This window comes from Salvelinus alpinus, chromosome 18 (genome assembly GCF_045679555.1).
Source record: "Salvelinus alpinus chromosome 18, SLU_Salpinus.1, whole genome shotgun sequence".
Lineage (NCBI taxonomy): Eukaryota > Metazoa > Chordata > Actinopteri > Salmoniformes > Salmonidae > Salvelinus > Salvelinus alpinus.
In genome coordinates this window covers 4,908,764-4,923,191 of record NC_092103.1, presented here as the reverse complement: position 1 = coordinate 4,923,191, position 14,428 = coordinate 4,908,764, and the positions used below count along the sequence as shown (strand labels likewise).

Below are 14,428 nucleotides of genomic sequence, written 5' to 3'. Positions count from 1 at the left end.
ACCGTTTATCCAATAATCACACAATCACATTGACTTATCAAAACCATTGGCGTCTTTCCTGATTGATGTCGCTGCATGTGGCAGCGGAGAAAGGACCATGATGAATTGTTATACTCAGAAAATAATTTGAGACTTGCCCTTGATTTGTCTATTAGCACTTTGTCTCCTGATAATTATTCCCTTATACGTAAATAACATCTGGATTGCATGTTCACTGTTTCCGTCTTTGCAGCCGGATGCCACAGGAAGAAGGGGTGGTAAGAGACTGAAGCTTTCACTCATCTATAAATCAGGTTTTATGAGTTGACGTTGTGTAATTTGTGTGTTACTCTTACTTCACAACAATTCAAAGAGTGGTTTGTTGGTCTGTCCTCCAGTGACGCAAAGCAGCTCTTCAGCACTGCTGTGTGTGTGGGAAGCCATGTTCTCTCACTCTCTCTCTCTCTCTCTTTCTCTCTCTCTCTCTCTCTCTCTCTCTCTCAGGTGGAACATTTAAAAGGTTTTCATACAATCTTTTGTGCTTTAAAATGCTCGAAATCAGAAATATCCAAACTGTCAAGTCCTTTAAGTACAGTCTTTTATTGTCTCACCAGATCTTAAATTTACACCAGATCTTAAATTTACAGCACCTACTCTGACACACTTCTTAGGCGTCAGAATGCAAATTAAATACTGTAGTATTTACTATAGTTAAAACGTGTCGTGTTTTTGCAGATTGTAGTGTTTTTGCGGACATTACTGTAGTATTTACTACAGTGTTGTTTTGCAGATTATACTGTAGTATTTACTATAGTATTCTACAGTATACTACAACATTCTATAGTAAGTACTACACATGTTAGAGATATTACAGTGTGTAGTATAGTATTCTACAGTATACTACAGAATTCTATAGTAAGTAGCCAACTGTCGTATTATATTGTAAAATGTATAGTATCTCACGTGGGGATGCTGAGCTTCAGAGTATAGTAGGCCTAGGTTATTATGATTCTGAACCAATTGCACCCCCTACTGACTAAGCTACACCTATACAACTCACAGTTCTGAACAAAGAATGATAATGGTTCATGGCTAATTATAGGCTACAGTCATCTCCCTGTCATAACCAATACAATCAATATAGTAGTCTAATATTTAACACTGTTGGTTTGTGCATTTACTAAATAACAACTCATAATATGCCTATTGGTTGCAGGCTATTTGACTTCAATTCCATGGGAGTACCGGAATGCATTTAACTATAGGTTAAGTGTTTCAATTGATTTGTTCATTAGATAACAGCTTCGAATATGTAGGCACCAACCTCCGGGTTGTAGGCCTTAGCTACATAAAGGTACGTGACAGTAGGCGGAGAATGGCACGGAAGCACCGAGGATGCTCGCACGTCACTGATTACCACAAGCCTTCAGACGAGCCAGAAACGATGAAGCCTGGTTGCAAAGTTACTTGTCTTTGTATTTTCATTTAAACACGGCGATAATATTCAAGGTAAGGACAAACATATTTTATAAGCGAAAGGACTGTGTTGTCTTCTTGTCACCAATTTCTTTTGCCAACTTGTCACCACCTGAAGATGTCGGTCATATTGTTGGTGCCGCCACCTGCCGACGTTTTGGGCGTCAATGGAATACGCTACCTTTTTCTTGTTTCATAAAACAACTATTTTCTTGACAGTCGAAGTTCGCACTCAATCACTTCTCTTTTGCAGTTGTTGGTAAAGCCTATTCAAGCAGTCTTAGTAGGATTTTACTTGATCATTGTAACGCAAACTATTGATGATGACACAAGAAGCTGACTTGCTTATGCCGCGTTCAAAACAACTGTGAACTCGGAAATCTCTGAATTTCGACTTGAGTTTGATTAAGACAACTTTGAACTGAAACGAGCCCCGACTGGGAAAAGTCGGGAACTTGGCCCTCTTTCTAGAGCTCCGACCTGAAGATCACTGACGTAATGATTTCACCTCGTTTTCTTTGAGTTCCCAGTTGTCTTGAAAGCACCATTAGCCCTAACAACAGGAGGAAATACATCTGGTTTGTCACTTCCCCATAACCTGACAGAAGGAACTAACTACACGTTGTAGAAGAACGTAGGCTACCTACAATTGTTCATGCATCATTATGACAGCTATGAATATGATTAGCCTGTGATAATATTATACACAATTCAGTAACCCGAGTTGTTGACCTGCATATGATATTATGTAATAACAGCACATGATACCTATACTAATTTGGCTCTGTGACTGCCTTTCAGCATTCAGGCATAAGATTTACAGTAAACCAGATATTTCTATGAACTTCTACTTGATTAGAATAGTCCCCATGGACAGCTCTTATTAGGATTGCTTTCAGAGATTTCTTTGTTCAAATTTGGCAGGGTTCCTCCATCTGGTTAATCTGCTCTCCTGCCACCTATCCTACAATTCTTCCAGTCCATTGTTTGCTTAGGTGATCTCGTGCCTTATTTGCGTCATTATTCTCTGTTCTCGCCCTCTCCACACACCAAATACAAATATTAACTTTGGAAAATGTTTATTGCATCCCCTCTCCGTCACTCATAAAGAGACATTGTCCCACGTGGCTGACTTGGTAGAGCATGGCGCTTGCAATGCCAGGGTTGTGGGTTTGATTCCCATGTGGGACCAGTACGAAAATGGAAAATGTATGCACTCACTACTGTAAGTCGCTCTGGATAAGAGCATCTGCTGAATGTGTGTGTACCATATTTGACTATAGCATGGTCAACAAATCTTCAGCTCAGATAACAGAGAACCCTAGTACTAGCATTATACATCAACTCCTGAATGGCATTCAATCTAGTCTGACCAAGCACCACTTTCCTTTGCATCATTGTTTTTGATGGGGAGAGCCTTTCACGACTGGTCAACTCTTAACACTCAACTTATTCTAAGTAGAATAGCAATGACTGATCAAAAGTTGCATGTGTTTACTCACGTTATGCTGTACATAATGTAATCCAGAGACGGGGTCATGAAGAGCAATTTGAGGGCAAAACAGGACAACTACCACACTAACTGTGATACCATAACCCCAACACTCAAACCCTAAATCTGACTATAGGTCCCACTGTAGTCCTGCTTCTGCATTGACATGATTTGGTTCTGACGCATAATTTTATACATTTAACAAGTTAACCAGTTTGAACTGAAACTCCATCATAATGAAATGTTACCAAACACCATTCACAGTACGTGAGTCCAGTACAGTGACAAACAAGCAGGGAACGTGAGCTATAATAAACCCATACCCACTAGGCAAAGACATCTATTCAACATTGGTTCAGCGTAATTTCATTGACATGACGTGGAAACAACATTGATTCAACCAGTGTGTGCCCGGTGGGTATGAAACAGTCTGCTTTAGCTCTGATCACAATGATTGTTTGAGAATGCAATCTCATCAGACCTCTCCAAAGAATAAAACACTTCGCACACAGTTTTGCACTTTGAAGCAGGTCTATTAGATGCATATTTGATGATGGGCCCCAGTCAACTTTATGAACACTGAGATGCTTGCCTGAGGCAGTCACTTATGTTAGCTCCTTGAGAATGTGAGTGGTTCATGGGTTGGTATGAGGCTAGCAGATGAATGGCATTCACATTGAAAACATGATAAAGCAGCACAAGAGAATATTTTTCTCATTATTTTTTTCAACACAATGTGGGTGTGTAAAATAATTGCTTTCCAAGATTGAGAGCCATACGCACCTCGCTGGCTAGTGCTGTGTTGTGAGGAACTGTGGGGCAGAAAGGGTCTATAACTCTACTCTGCTGACTGGACCCCTCAACACAACCCTTGATCCCAATTAAGGAGGATTGAAAAACCAGTGGAGGCTAAATCTCCCCCAGGGACATTCCAAGAAGTCTGAAATTCAAAGCTCTTTCAATTAGGCTACCTCTGCCCAAAGAACCAAAACAACAAGTAGCTCCAGAGGTAAAGTTGCTTAGTGAAGTGGACATGAGACCCATTGTTATATGGGCCTAATCATGATTTTAAGGTTAAAGTTGTCAACATATAGGCAGAGACTTTAAATCATGAATTTCAGACTTCTTGGAATGTCCCTGGGGGAGATTTAGCCTCCACTGGTTTTTCAATCCTCCTTAATTGGGATCAAGGGTTGTGTTGAGGGGTCCAGTCAGCAGAGTAGAGTTATAGACCCTTTCTGCCCCACAGTTCCTCACAGCACAGCACTAGCCAGAGGTACGTATATGTCTCTCTCTCTCATTCTAGACTACAAGATGCCATAGGTATTGGACACTAGCAGAAACTATGGAACATACGCAGAAGACTTTGGAGTATACTGTGTGGCTGGGAATGGAAGATTGTTTGTTATGGAAGAAGCCTTTTTCAGAGCTGAATAATATTCTCACAGTGAAGCCTCCGATGGATTTAGTTCTGGTGTACTTCTTTCGACTATTGATGTTGGAGTTATTTAAAATTTTTGGTCACCTGAGTACGCTTGACTTTGTTTGTTTATATTTGCTCCAGTACAATGTATTTTCAGCAAGCTGATTGCAGAAACCTTCATTTTGTCGATGGTGATTAGAAGATAAACTTCATGGCGAGTGGGATAGTAGATACAGATGTTTGTCTGTTAGCTATGGTGGTATACAGTGCTCAGAATGTTCTGGACTTGACCATCTCCTCTAGGAAGTGTGTAACTGGGATATGCAGTAATTGCAAAATATTTGCTGTAGATGCAACCCTCATATCACATGATTTTATTGTGTCATGGAATAGGAACTCTTGTTTTCTGTTTTTATGCTTAACAAAAGAACCAGAATGATGGCCTAGAGTTTTTCCTAGCCACTGTGCAATTGCCTCTTAGGCGGCATTGCTTGCTCTTTAGAATTTTAGGCTGGATATCTGGAAAGCAATTTGTGACAACTTCTGAATAAAATAATTAGATTTTTATCATACATTTGATTGATGGTTAATAATGACATACCAGAACCATGATTATAATACATCTATTAGTACATCATGTTAGAGGGTGAAAAGGTGTATACTTTAACTTGCTTGTAAATTAATCTATATTCCTTCTATCCAAAAGATGGCAACAACAACCACTGAAAGTGGAGGAACCAGTGGGTCAAAAGATTACAAAAAGGTATGGAGTCTTTGGGCCCTGATAGTTAATTTATACTGCATGGCACGCACATGTGTACAAATCATGTATAAAGTCCTTCTGAGAATGAACATGGTCCTATTGGTGAACTGAGCTCCAAGAAGGATAACAGCTATTCCTCTGAAATATTGGTCAATTCTTTGCCCTCACGAGACTAGAGATGGTGGAGTGTTATATAACGGTGCTCAGTCTGTTTGTGCTTTCTGATGAAATCAAACGTTATTTGTCACGTGCTTTGTACACAGCGTGTAGACTAACAGTGAAATGCTTACTTCGGGCCCTTCCCAACAATGCATAGAGAAAAATAATAATAAAGTTAATAACATGAGGAATAAATGCACAATGAGTAACGATAACTTTGGTATATACACAGGGTACCAGTACCAAGTCGATCTGCAGAGGTAGATATGTATAGTACATGGGTAGAGATAAAGTGGCTAGGAAACAGGATAGATAATAAGCAGCAGTGTATGTGATGAGTCAGAGTTGGCGCAATGGGGGGGGGTCAATGCAGATAGTCCAGTCCAGGTAGCTATTTAGATAACTATTTAGCAATCTTATGGCTAGACGCTGTTCAGGGTCCTGTTGGATCCAGAGCAGCTGATGGCATGACTAGGTAGATCATCCACTGTGAGGCACGCTGACTGCCCTGCAGATTTTTTTTGACTTTCCATCGGTTCAGGATGAACTCAGGGGCCTTGTGGTTAGTGTCCACCCTGAGATTGGAAGTTGGGTTATAATGGGTAAGGTTCCAGATGAAACCATAACCATCATATATCTGATATGTCAGGACCACCTTCAGCTTTAACTGATTTGGCCTTTTCCATCCTATACCAATGTAGGTAGCCAAACACCTCTGTAGCGTGAGGCAGCTTGAAGTACAAGTACACCCCCTGGACAGGACGCTAATCTATCGCAGGGCCTTACCCCGACTCTATCTCCCTAACGCGGAGTGCCAAGCAGATAGATACGCAACAGGTCCCATTTTTACAGTCTTTGGTATGACTCTGCCAGGGATCATACTTCCAATCACATGGCAGACACAATCCACAAGGCCACTGAGTTGGTTATCCTGAACTGATGGAACGGCAGAAACAATTTTCAGAGCAGTCAGCGTGCCTTGTGTGACTCAATGTAGTGGCTGATCTACCTAATCATGTTATCCGCTGCTCTAGAACCAACAGGACCCTGAACGGCTTCTAGCCCCAAGCCATAAGACTGCTAAATACTTAACCAAATAGCTACCTGGACTATCTACATTGACTCCCCCTTCCATTGCACCAACTCTTTTGACTCATCACACACTCTGCTGCTACTGCTTATTATCTATCCTGGTTTATATGTACTGTATCTACCTCAATTACCTCTGCACATTGGACTTTTCACTGGTACCCTGTGAGAACATGTTTGTGTGGTCCCAGCCCACAGCGGCTGCCCTGAAAGGAGCCATCCAGCTGGGCATTGGGTACGCTGTGGGGAACCTGACATCCAAGCCTGACAGAGATGTACTCATGCAGGACTTCTACATGGTGGAGAGTGTCTTCCTACCCAGGTACAGTACACAGCACTGGCATCACTCAGCAGGGTTCTAAACATCACTAGTTAGTGACACTAATACAGCACACACCCTGTAAAAGAAGCATATCTAAACCGCATTGGTCAAATTTTCCCATTGACACAAGTCCCTTTCACTACAAGTGTTAACTACAACATTTAGCGTGACCCTCTAAGCGTCACTGAAAGATGCACGTCTGTTGTGGCATCTGTTAGGGACTGCGTATCACCCAACTGATGCTTAGTGTACACTTCAATAGCTTCCTTGCATCACTGTCAATATTCTCTGTTGCAAATATACATATTTTCAGTCCTAAAGGAGTGTTTGTATATAGGTGTTGATGTACTAACACTAATCTGTTTGTGTCGTCAGTGAGGGGAGCAACATGACACCAGCGCACCACTTCCCAGACTTCCGTCTCAAAACCTACGCCCCTCTCGCCTTCCGCTACTTTAGGGAGCTCTTTGGCATCAAAGCAGATGACTACCTGGTTAGTGTGGAAAGCCCTTCACAGAAAACACTCCTACATACCATGTTCTTCACTGATAATGCAGCATACAATCATGTAGCAATTCACCCCGTTAGTTGTCCATGATGTATCAATAAGAGCACAATTTTGTTTTGTTCGTTTGATACTTCCTTGTTGCATTCCTGTCTATATGAATGTGTGCTAATAGCTCATCCTGTATGAATTCCAGTACTCCATCTGTAACGAACCTCTGATTGAGCTGTCCAACCCCGGGGCCAGCAGTTCCTGGTTCTACCTGACCAGTGACGATGAGTTCATCATTAAGACTGTGCAGCATAAGGAGGCTGAATTCCTGCAGAAACTCCTTCCTGGTTACTACATGGTGAGCCTCTCCCTTTACACAAACACTATTCCTGGCACCATAAATGGGGCAATTCTTATCATCTCTAGTACTTTCAGAAAATTCCAATTCATAGATTGTAAAGTATTATTTAAAGAGACATTCCGGAACATCTTTTTTAAACCTCCCTCTTTGGGCAATTTGTAGTTGATGCATGCATAATATGAGAATTACTGTCTTACTTCAATTCGCCATGAAATCCCTAGTTTGAAAGCAACTGTTTTCTGGAAGTTGTGAGACGCTATTTTGAGTACTGCAAGCTTGGCGCACATGGGCCAGCCCCTTAGCAATTCGATTTCCAGCCAATGAGCTTCAGCCCCTCGCCATTTGAGTGACAGCTAGCAAGATGCACATCGAGGAGTCGCACAGTGAAAGGAGGTTGGCTCAGGCCTGCCGAGCGTTATCCAATGAGGTTGCAGGGCAGGCTCAACGGCTTAGTGACACAGCAAATAGAAAGAGAGCAGTGACGTACTGCACATACAGTGCCTTCGGAAAGTATTCAGACCCCTTTTCCACATTTTGTTACGTTACAGCCTTATTCTAAAATGTATTAAATAGATTTTCTCATGAATCTACACAATACCCCATAATGACAAAGCAAAAACAGGTTTAGAATTTTGCTAATTTATTAAAATAAACAGATCACATTTACATAAGTATTCAGACCCTTTACTCAGTACTTTGAAACATCTTTGGCAGTGATTACAGCCTAGAGTCTTCTTGGGTATGACGCTACAAGTTTGGCACACCCGTATTTGGGGAGTTTCTCCCTTCTCTGTAGATCCTCTCAATCTCTGTCAGGTTGGATGGGGAGCGTTGCTGCACAGCTATTTTCAGGTCTCTCCAGAGATGTTCAATCGGGTTCAAGTCCGGGCTCTGGCTGGGTCACTCAAGGGCATTGAGACTTGTCCCGAAGCCAATCCTGTGTTTTGGCTGTGTACTTAGGGTCGTTGTCCTGTTGGCAGGTGAACCGTCGCCCCATTCTGAGCGCTCTGGAGCAGGTTTTCAACAAGGATCTCTAGTTTGCTCTGTTCATCTTTGCCTCAATCCTGACTAGTCTCCCAGTCTGTGCCGCTGAAAGATGCTTGGCATTCAGGCCACAAAGTTCAATCTTGGTTACATCAGACCAGAGAATCTTGCTTCTCATGGTCTGAGATTCCACAGGTGCCTTTTGGCAGACTCCAAACGGACTGACTCCTCTGCCTATTATTGAGGAGTGGCTTCCGTCTGGCCACTCTACCAGAAAGGCCTGATTGGTAGAGTGCTGCAGAGATGGTTGTCCTTCTGGTTCTCCCATCTCCACAGAGGAACTCTGTCAGCGTGACCATCGGGATCTTGGTCACCTCCCTGACCGAGGCCCTTCTCCCCCGATTGCGCGGTTTGGCCGGCAGCCAGCTCTAGGAAGAGTCTTGGTGGTTCCAAACGTCTTCCATTGAAGAGTGATTAAATGGGCTGTGTTCTTGGGGACATACAATGCTGCATACATTTTTTTTTGGGTACCCTTCCCCAGATCTATGCCTCAACACAATCCTGTCTCTGAGCTCTAAGGACAATTCCTTTGACCTCATGGCTTGGTTTTTGCTCAGACATGCACTGCCAACTGTGGGACCTTATATAGACAGGTGTGTGTGTGCCTTTCCAAATCATGTCCAATCAATTGAATTTATCACAGGTGGACTCCAAGTTGTAGAAACTTCTCAAGGATGATCAATGGAAACAGGATTCACCTGAGCTCAATTTGCGGTCTCATAGCAAAGGGTCTGAATACTTACGTAAATAAGTACATATGCAAAAAAAAATGTAAACCTGTTTTCGCTTTGTCATTATGGGGTATTGTGTGTAGATTGCTGATGTTTTTTTTATTTAATCCATTTTAGAATAAGGCTGTAACAAAATGTGGGAAAAGTAGGGCTGAATACTTTCTGAAGGCACTGTATATGACGTAGTCCGCAATTTTCGGAGACCCGTTTTGGCTCGTGAGCGCTACTTTCAGAACTACTTGCTAAAGATTATGCAAATCTTCCAGAAAGTATTTTATTTAGGTGTTAGTTACACACTTGATCATATTCTCAAATATGAACATTTATCTGTTTTTCCCTCTGTCAGAATCTGAATCAGAACCCGAGGACACTGCTACCTAAGTTCTACGGCCTTTACTGCATCCAGTGTGCCGGGGTCAACATCCGTCTGGTGGTGATGAACAACGTGTTGCCCAGGGCCCTTAAGATGCACTACAAATACGACCTGAAAGGCTCCACCTACAAACGACACGCCTCGCGCAAGGAGCGCGCCAAGTCCTCGCCCACTTTCAAAGACCTGGACTTCCAGGAGATGCTCGAGGGCCTGCACTTTGATGGCGACATGTACAGTGCCTTGATGAAGACTCTGCAGAGGGATTGCAGGGTGAGGCCACTCGCAGTAGATTCGCTTACATATTGGTATTGCATATTCAAAACAGGAAGGCTAGTCAAATTGGTGTGACAGGAAAATAGTAGTTCCTTCAGTAGCATTTGGTTGGCTATATCGCTGACGTCACTGAACTTTGAACCCCCATTGTCGATTTAATATTATGACGGGCCTCTCCTCCATCACCTTAAGCTCTTCTGAATGACCTCTTTAGTACTGTATGTTTGATTACTGGGAAAGCACAGTAGACCCCTCAACAGGGATTACTTTCAAGAACAGCCCAGAGCAGAACACCTGACTCATTACAAGGCTTAAGAACTGGACTGCGGCAGAATAACAGTCACCCAACACAATGTGGTATGTAGGCAGCAACACAGAATAAGCCTACAGTAAATGTGTTCGGTAACGCAGGCACTGAAAAGGCCTTTGTTGAGAGGAGTTACAGCTTCACATCAGTGTTTGGTCAGAAGACTGGAGGTTTGAGTATGTTTGGTTTGATAATCCAGCTCTTGCTTTTACAGCTTTCAGCATGGGGGGGTTTTCGAAGGTCACGTGGAGATGCCAATTAAGAGGATTGTTTATTAAGTGGGAACAAAATGTGGTCATGTTTGTGCTTTGTTCACATGTAGGACCAGGAGTCCTTGACCAGAAGCATGTGTACTGCATGTGTTGTGGCCCTTTTATGTTCCTGACATATTCATGTGTGTGGATTGTGTGGTTATGTCTCGGTCAGGTCCTGGAGAGCTTTAAGATCATGGACTATAGTCTCCTGCTAGGGGTGCATGTTCTGGACAAGAGTCTGGAAAGGGGGGCCAGGGGGGACAGTAAGCGCCTCAACGGCCAGAGGGTCCTCTACTCCACTGCCCTGGAGTCCATCCAAGGGGAAGGGGATGGCAAGGTTGCAGAGCCAGTGGCAAACGATAACACGTGAGCAAACATTCACCTTAAGGCCATTTAACCAATGACATATCACTGAATACACAATGAGTCATTGTGAACATTAGTACATTGTATTATTCACACCATGATTCAGTCATACACTGCATAACATAAATGTGTTTTTGATATATTATCAGAATGGGTGGAATTCCAGCAAAACACAAAGATGAGAAGCTGCTGATCTTCTTGGGGATCATTGATATCCTACAGTCCTACAGGTAAGAGCTTTTCGTGGAACAACTGGCACTGCCATCAAGAAAAACATATCTATGTAACATCTGAGCTTCTTTTCAAGGTTAATTAAGAAGATGGAGCACTCCTGGAAGGCCCTTGTACACGATGGGGTAGGTTAGTGTGCATGTGTGATTGTGTTCATATTCCATTTGTCATAGTGGCCTGACACCTGTTTGTGTTTCAGGACACAGTGTCAGTTCACAGGCCCGGTTTCTATGCAGACAGATTTCTTAATTTCATGGGTGGCACTGTATTCAAAAAGATCCATCGTAAGTGACTGACTCACACACTCAACTGGTTGCCTCATGTCCTTTATATTATATTTTCCCATTCATTTGCTTAGTCATTTCACTAATGCTCTCTTTCCCTCAGCTCTAAGAGGAGCATCCTCCAAGAGGAAGAGGAGCTCCATCCATGCGACGAGGTCAGCCTCCCAAGAGGTGCTGTCCCCCCAAAAGGAGAAGGATGAGAGGAAGGCACAAAGCATGGAGTGCCTGGACAGACCATGTAGTCACCCTTTATAAACTACACAACCCACAATATATTGGGCCTGTACACAACAAATTTCTCACAATATGTAATCTCTGCTTTATCCTTTCTTTATGCTTTTATTCTGTTTTCAACAGTAATAAGTTCCTCCAATCACCCTGACCTAGTCACGCTCCCTAAAAGTTTAAAGCAGGCTGTTTCCTTCTCCTCCTCTGCTCTTCAGACTATCAAGAAAGACCTTGAGGAGCACCTGGAGAATAGGTACAGTGTCAACTGTTCATACAATGTTTACACCTTCAACACCCTGATTGTACACTGCCCCACTTTATATACACCTCATCCCTTCCTTAACCACCTTAGCACCCATATACAGTACCTTTTCAAGGATCAACCGTTTGTTCTGTAAGACAGTGGAGTTATTGTTTCTCTTTCCACTGTCTCCCCAGTGCCTCTTGTACGACTGTGGCCCTGGATGACACTGTCCCCTTTCCCCCTACCCAGGGCAGCCCAGACTCTGTACATGATGTCTACTTGGTGGGTGTACAAGATACAATATATTTAGTTAGAAGTCAGAAATTGCTTAATAGAATATATATTTTTCCATTCTCTATAACATCACCGCTTGTTTTATCTCTGATCTCATAAATATTCCATGCCCTTTGCGAAGTCACTCATGGGCCCAGTCGGTATTAGAACGTCGTGACCCTGCCCACCTGTGGGGAAAATGACCTGTGGTTACCTAGGTTATCGCATTGGCTTAAGGCAAAAACACAATTTTCTTGTCTGCTTGTTTTAGTCAATTACAAAACTACATTTTAAGAAAAGTACAACACGTCTAAAGATTACTTTTCAACATTTTGCCAGCTCCATGGCATTATCACTACTTAGAGAAATGTAATATTGTAAGGCTTCCCTCATGCCCCTTTTCATGACGATGCTAGCAGCCACTTGAGTGAGTGCTAGTTTACAACCGACCGGAACATTAAGCTAGCCAAGACCAACAGACTATACAGATACAGGTAGTGAGTGGAGCATTGCGAACCATAGGTCGGGGTTTTTGATTTGGCTACATGTACATTGAACAACTTTGCGGCATGCTTCGTCAAGCTCTTCCCAAAAATCTAATCTCTGACGTAAACTAAATTACATGCTGTTTGATTAGCTATCTGAAAATATATGATCAATTGATGTTTACTGATCATGAAAAGCATGCAGTGACTTGCTGTATAACTCTGATAGAGATAAATCTGCTCAATTGGAATAACAGAAATGTGTAGTTCAATAGGTAGCTAAAACCAAATAAGTTAAACGGCACATGGTTGTCAATGGTTTTAGCAAAGCTGGGGGTCTCTTTGCCCGCCAGCAGCCAAATCGAAAGCTCTGCACCGTATTGTGACGTTTATTGATAACCTATTTCCTGTAAATTTATTTTTTTAGTCTGTCATCACCATCACTTTTGTTCTTCTCTGACCAATCCTGTGTGAAATCACTACCAAACAAATAATCAATGAAGTCATGTGTGCTCCTCTGTTACATCACTGATACTCAACCTCTGCGTTCTAGTGAAGACTGGTGGCAGAAGACAAGTCCCATCCAACAGCACCACAAAATAGACGATGACCTCTACACATCAACTGCACAACAAATGCTATCTTGACAGCACTCCTCTACAAACTGTCTTGCCGTTTAATGTCGTGACCTGCACTATGAAGCTGCTTTCTCCTGCTACAGTACACTTTGCTGCTACTGTAACAGAGACAGCCCTAAGGTTTTCAGATGGAGAAGACTAAGGCTGTTACAAAGGCAGCCCAATTCTGATATTTTTTTCACTAATTGGTGTTTTGACCAATCAGGTCAGCTCTGAACAATATCTGATGTGAATAGATCTTGATGTGATTGATCGAAAAACTAATTAGTTGAAAAAATATCAGAATTGGGCTTTTTGTGTGAACACAGCCCTTGTGGAGCATGTCAAATCACTTATATTCATTGCTTCTCTAGCAGAGCTCTATTTGTATGCACATCCATGTGATTTGATTCTTTTCATATTGACATCACTAATAATATAGTTCAAATCTCTGAGGCTGGATCCCTGAAATATAAAATCCATAAAATGTTTTTATTTGAAGCATACTAACAAAAGTATATACATGCACAAATAGACACTTTTTTTGCAGAAATTAAGATAAATAATCTAAAATAGGACCAGAAAATACTGCATTGGGCAAATGCTTTATTTACATGACATTCCTCAGAAATCAAGTCACTTCACAATCAGTGCAGCAGACCTTGGACACCAGGGGACACAAAGTAGAGGACTTACAGGAGTTGCCAATCAATGTTCAATGACTTGATTTGGTCAAGATTTTAAAACAATGGTTAAAACAAAGCCATGGTGAAGGAAATACCATCCAAGGCTTATGTCATGTAGCTAAAGATTTGTGAATATGCCATATCAATTGTCTTCCTTTCATGATCACACATTTCATTATGTATTTCATGTAGCTGTTGTCCTATTAATGATCAGTCATGATTATACATTTTCTTTGTGAAATTATGTATTAAGATAACTAAGTGTACAGTTGGCCTAATGTATATTGTAATAAATGTTATATTTATAGAAAATACTAATTGGCTGAGTTTATACAGGAAGCTTAATTTTGTTTCTGACGCTAAATTATTGGCGCAAGATCTAATCCGATTGATCAAAAGACCAGTTATTGGGCAAAAACATCTGAATTGGACTGCCTGTCTGGATGTAGCCAAAATAAAATCAGATTATATG

The 14,428-nt window shown here is 41.9% G+C and overlaps 1 protein-coding gene across 2 annotated transcripts; it reads left to right on the top strand.

Annotated features, from left to right (window-relative positions):
• The first annotated feature begins 1,354 nt into the window (after positions 1 to 1,354).
• On the top strand, positions 1,355 to 14,270 carry LOC139543574 (phosphatidylinositol 4-phosphate 5-kinase type-1 beta-like). 2 transcript variants are annotated; one of them, XM_071349780.1, is made up of 14 exons: positions 1,355 to 1,488; positions 5,077 to 5,133; positions 6,573 to 6,703; positions 7,079 to 7,196; positions 7,405 to 7,557; positions 9,682 to 9,978; positions 10,715 to 10,908; positions 11,058 to 11,138; positions 11,216 to 11,264; positions 11,339 to 11,423; positions 11,527 to 11,661; positions 11,781 to 11,904; positions 12,090 to 12,177; positions 13,207 to 14,270. In XM_071349780.1, the coding sequence occupies exons 2-14, from the start codon at positions 5,077 to 5,079 to the stop codon at positions 13,207 to 13,209; spliced, it is 1,515 nt and encodes a 504-aa protein (XP_071205881.1). In that variant the 5' UTR covers positions 1,355 to 1,488; the 3' UTR covers positions 13,210 to 14,270. The 2 variants fall into 2 exon arrangements, with proteins under 2 accessions (XP_071205881.1, XP_071205880.1); XM_071349779.1 differs by having other exon boundaries at positions 13,212 to 13,396.
• Positions 14,271 to 14,428: the final 158 nt, after the last annotated feature.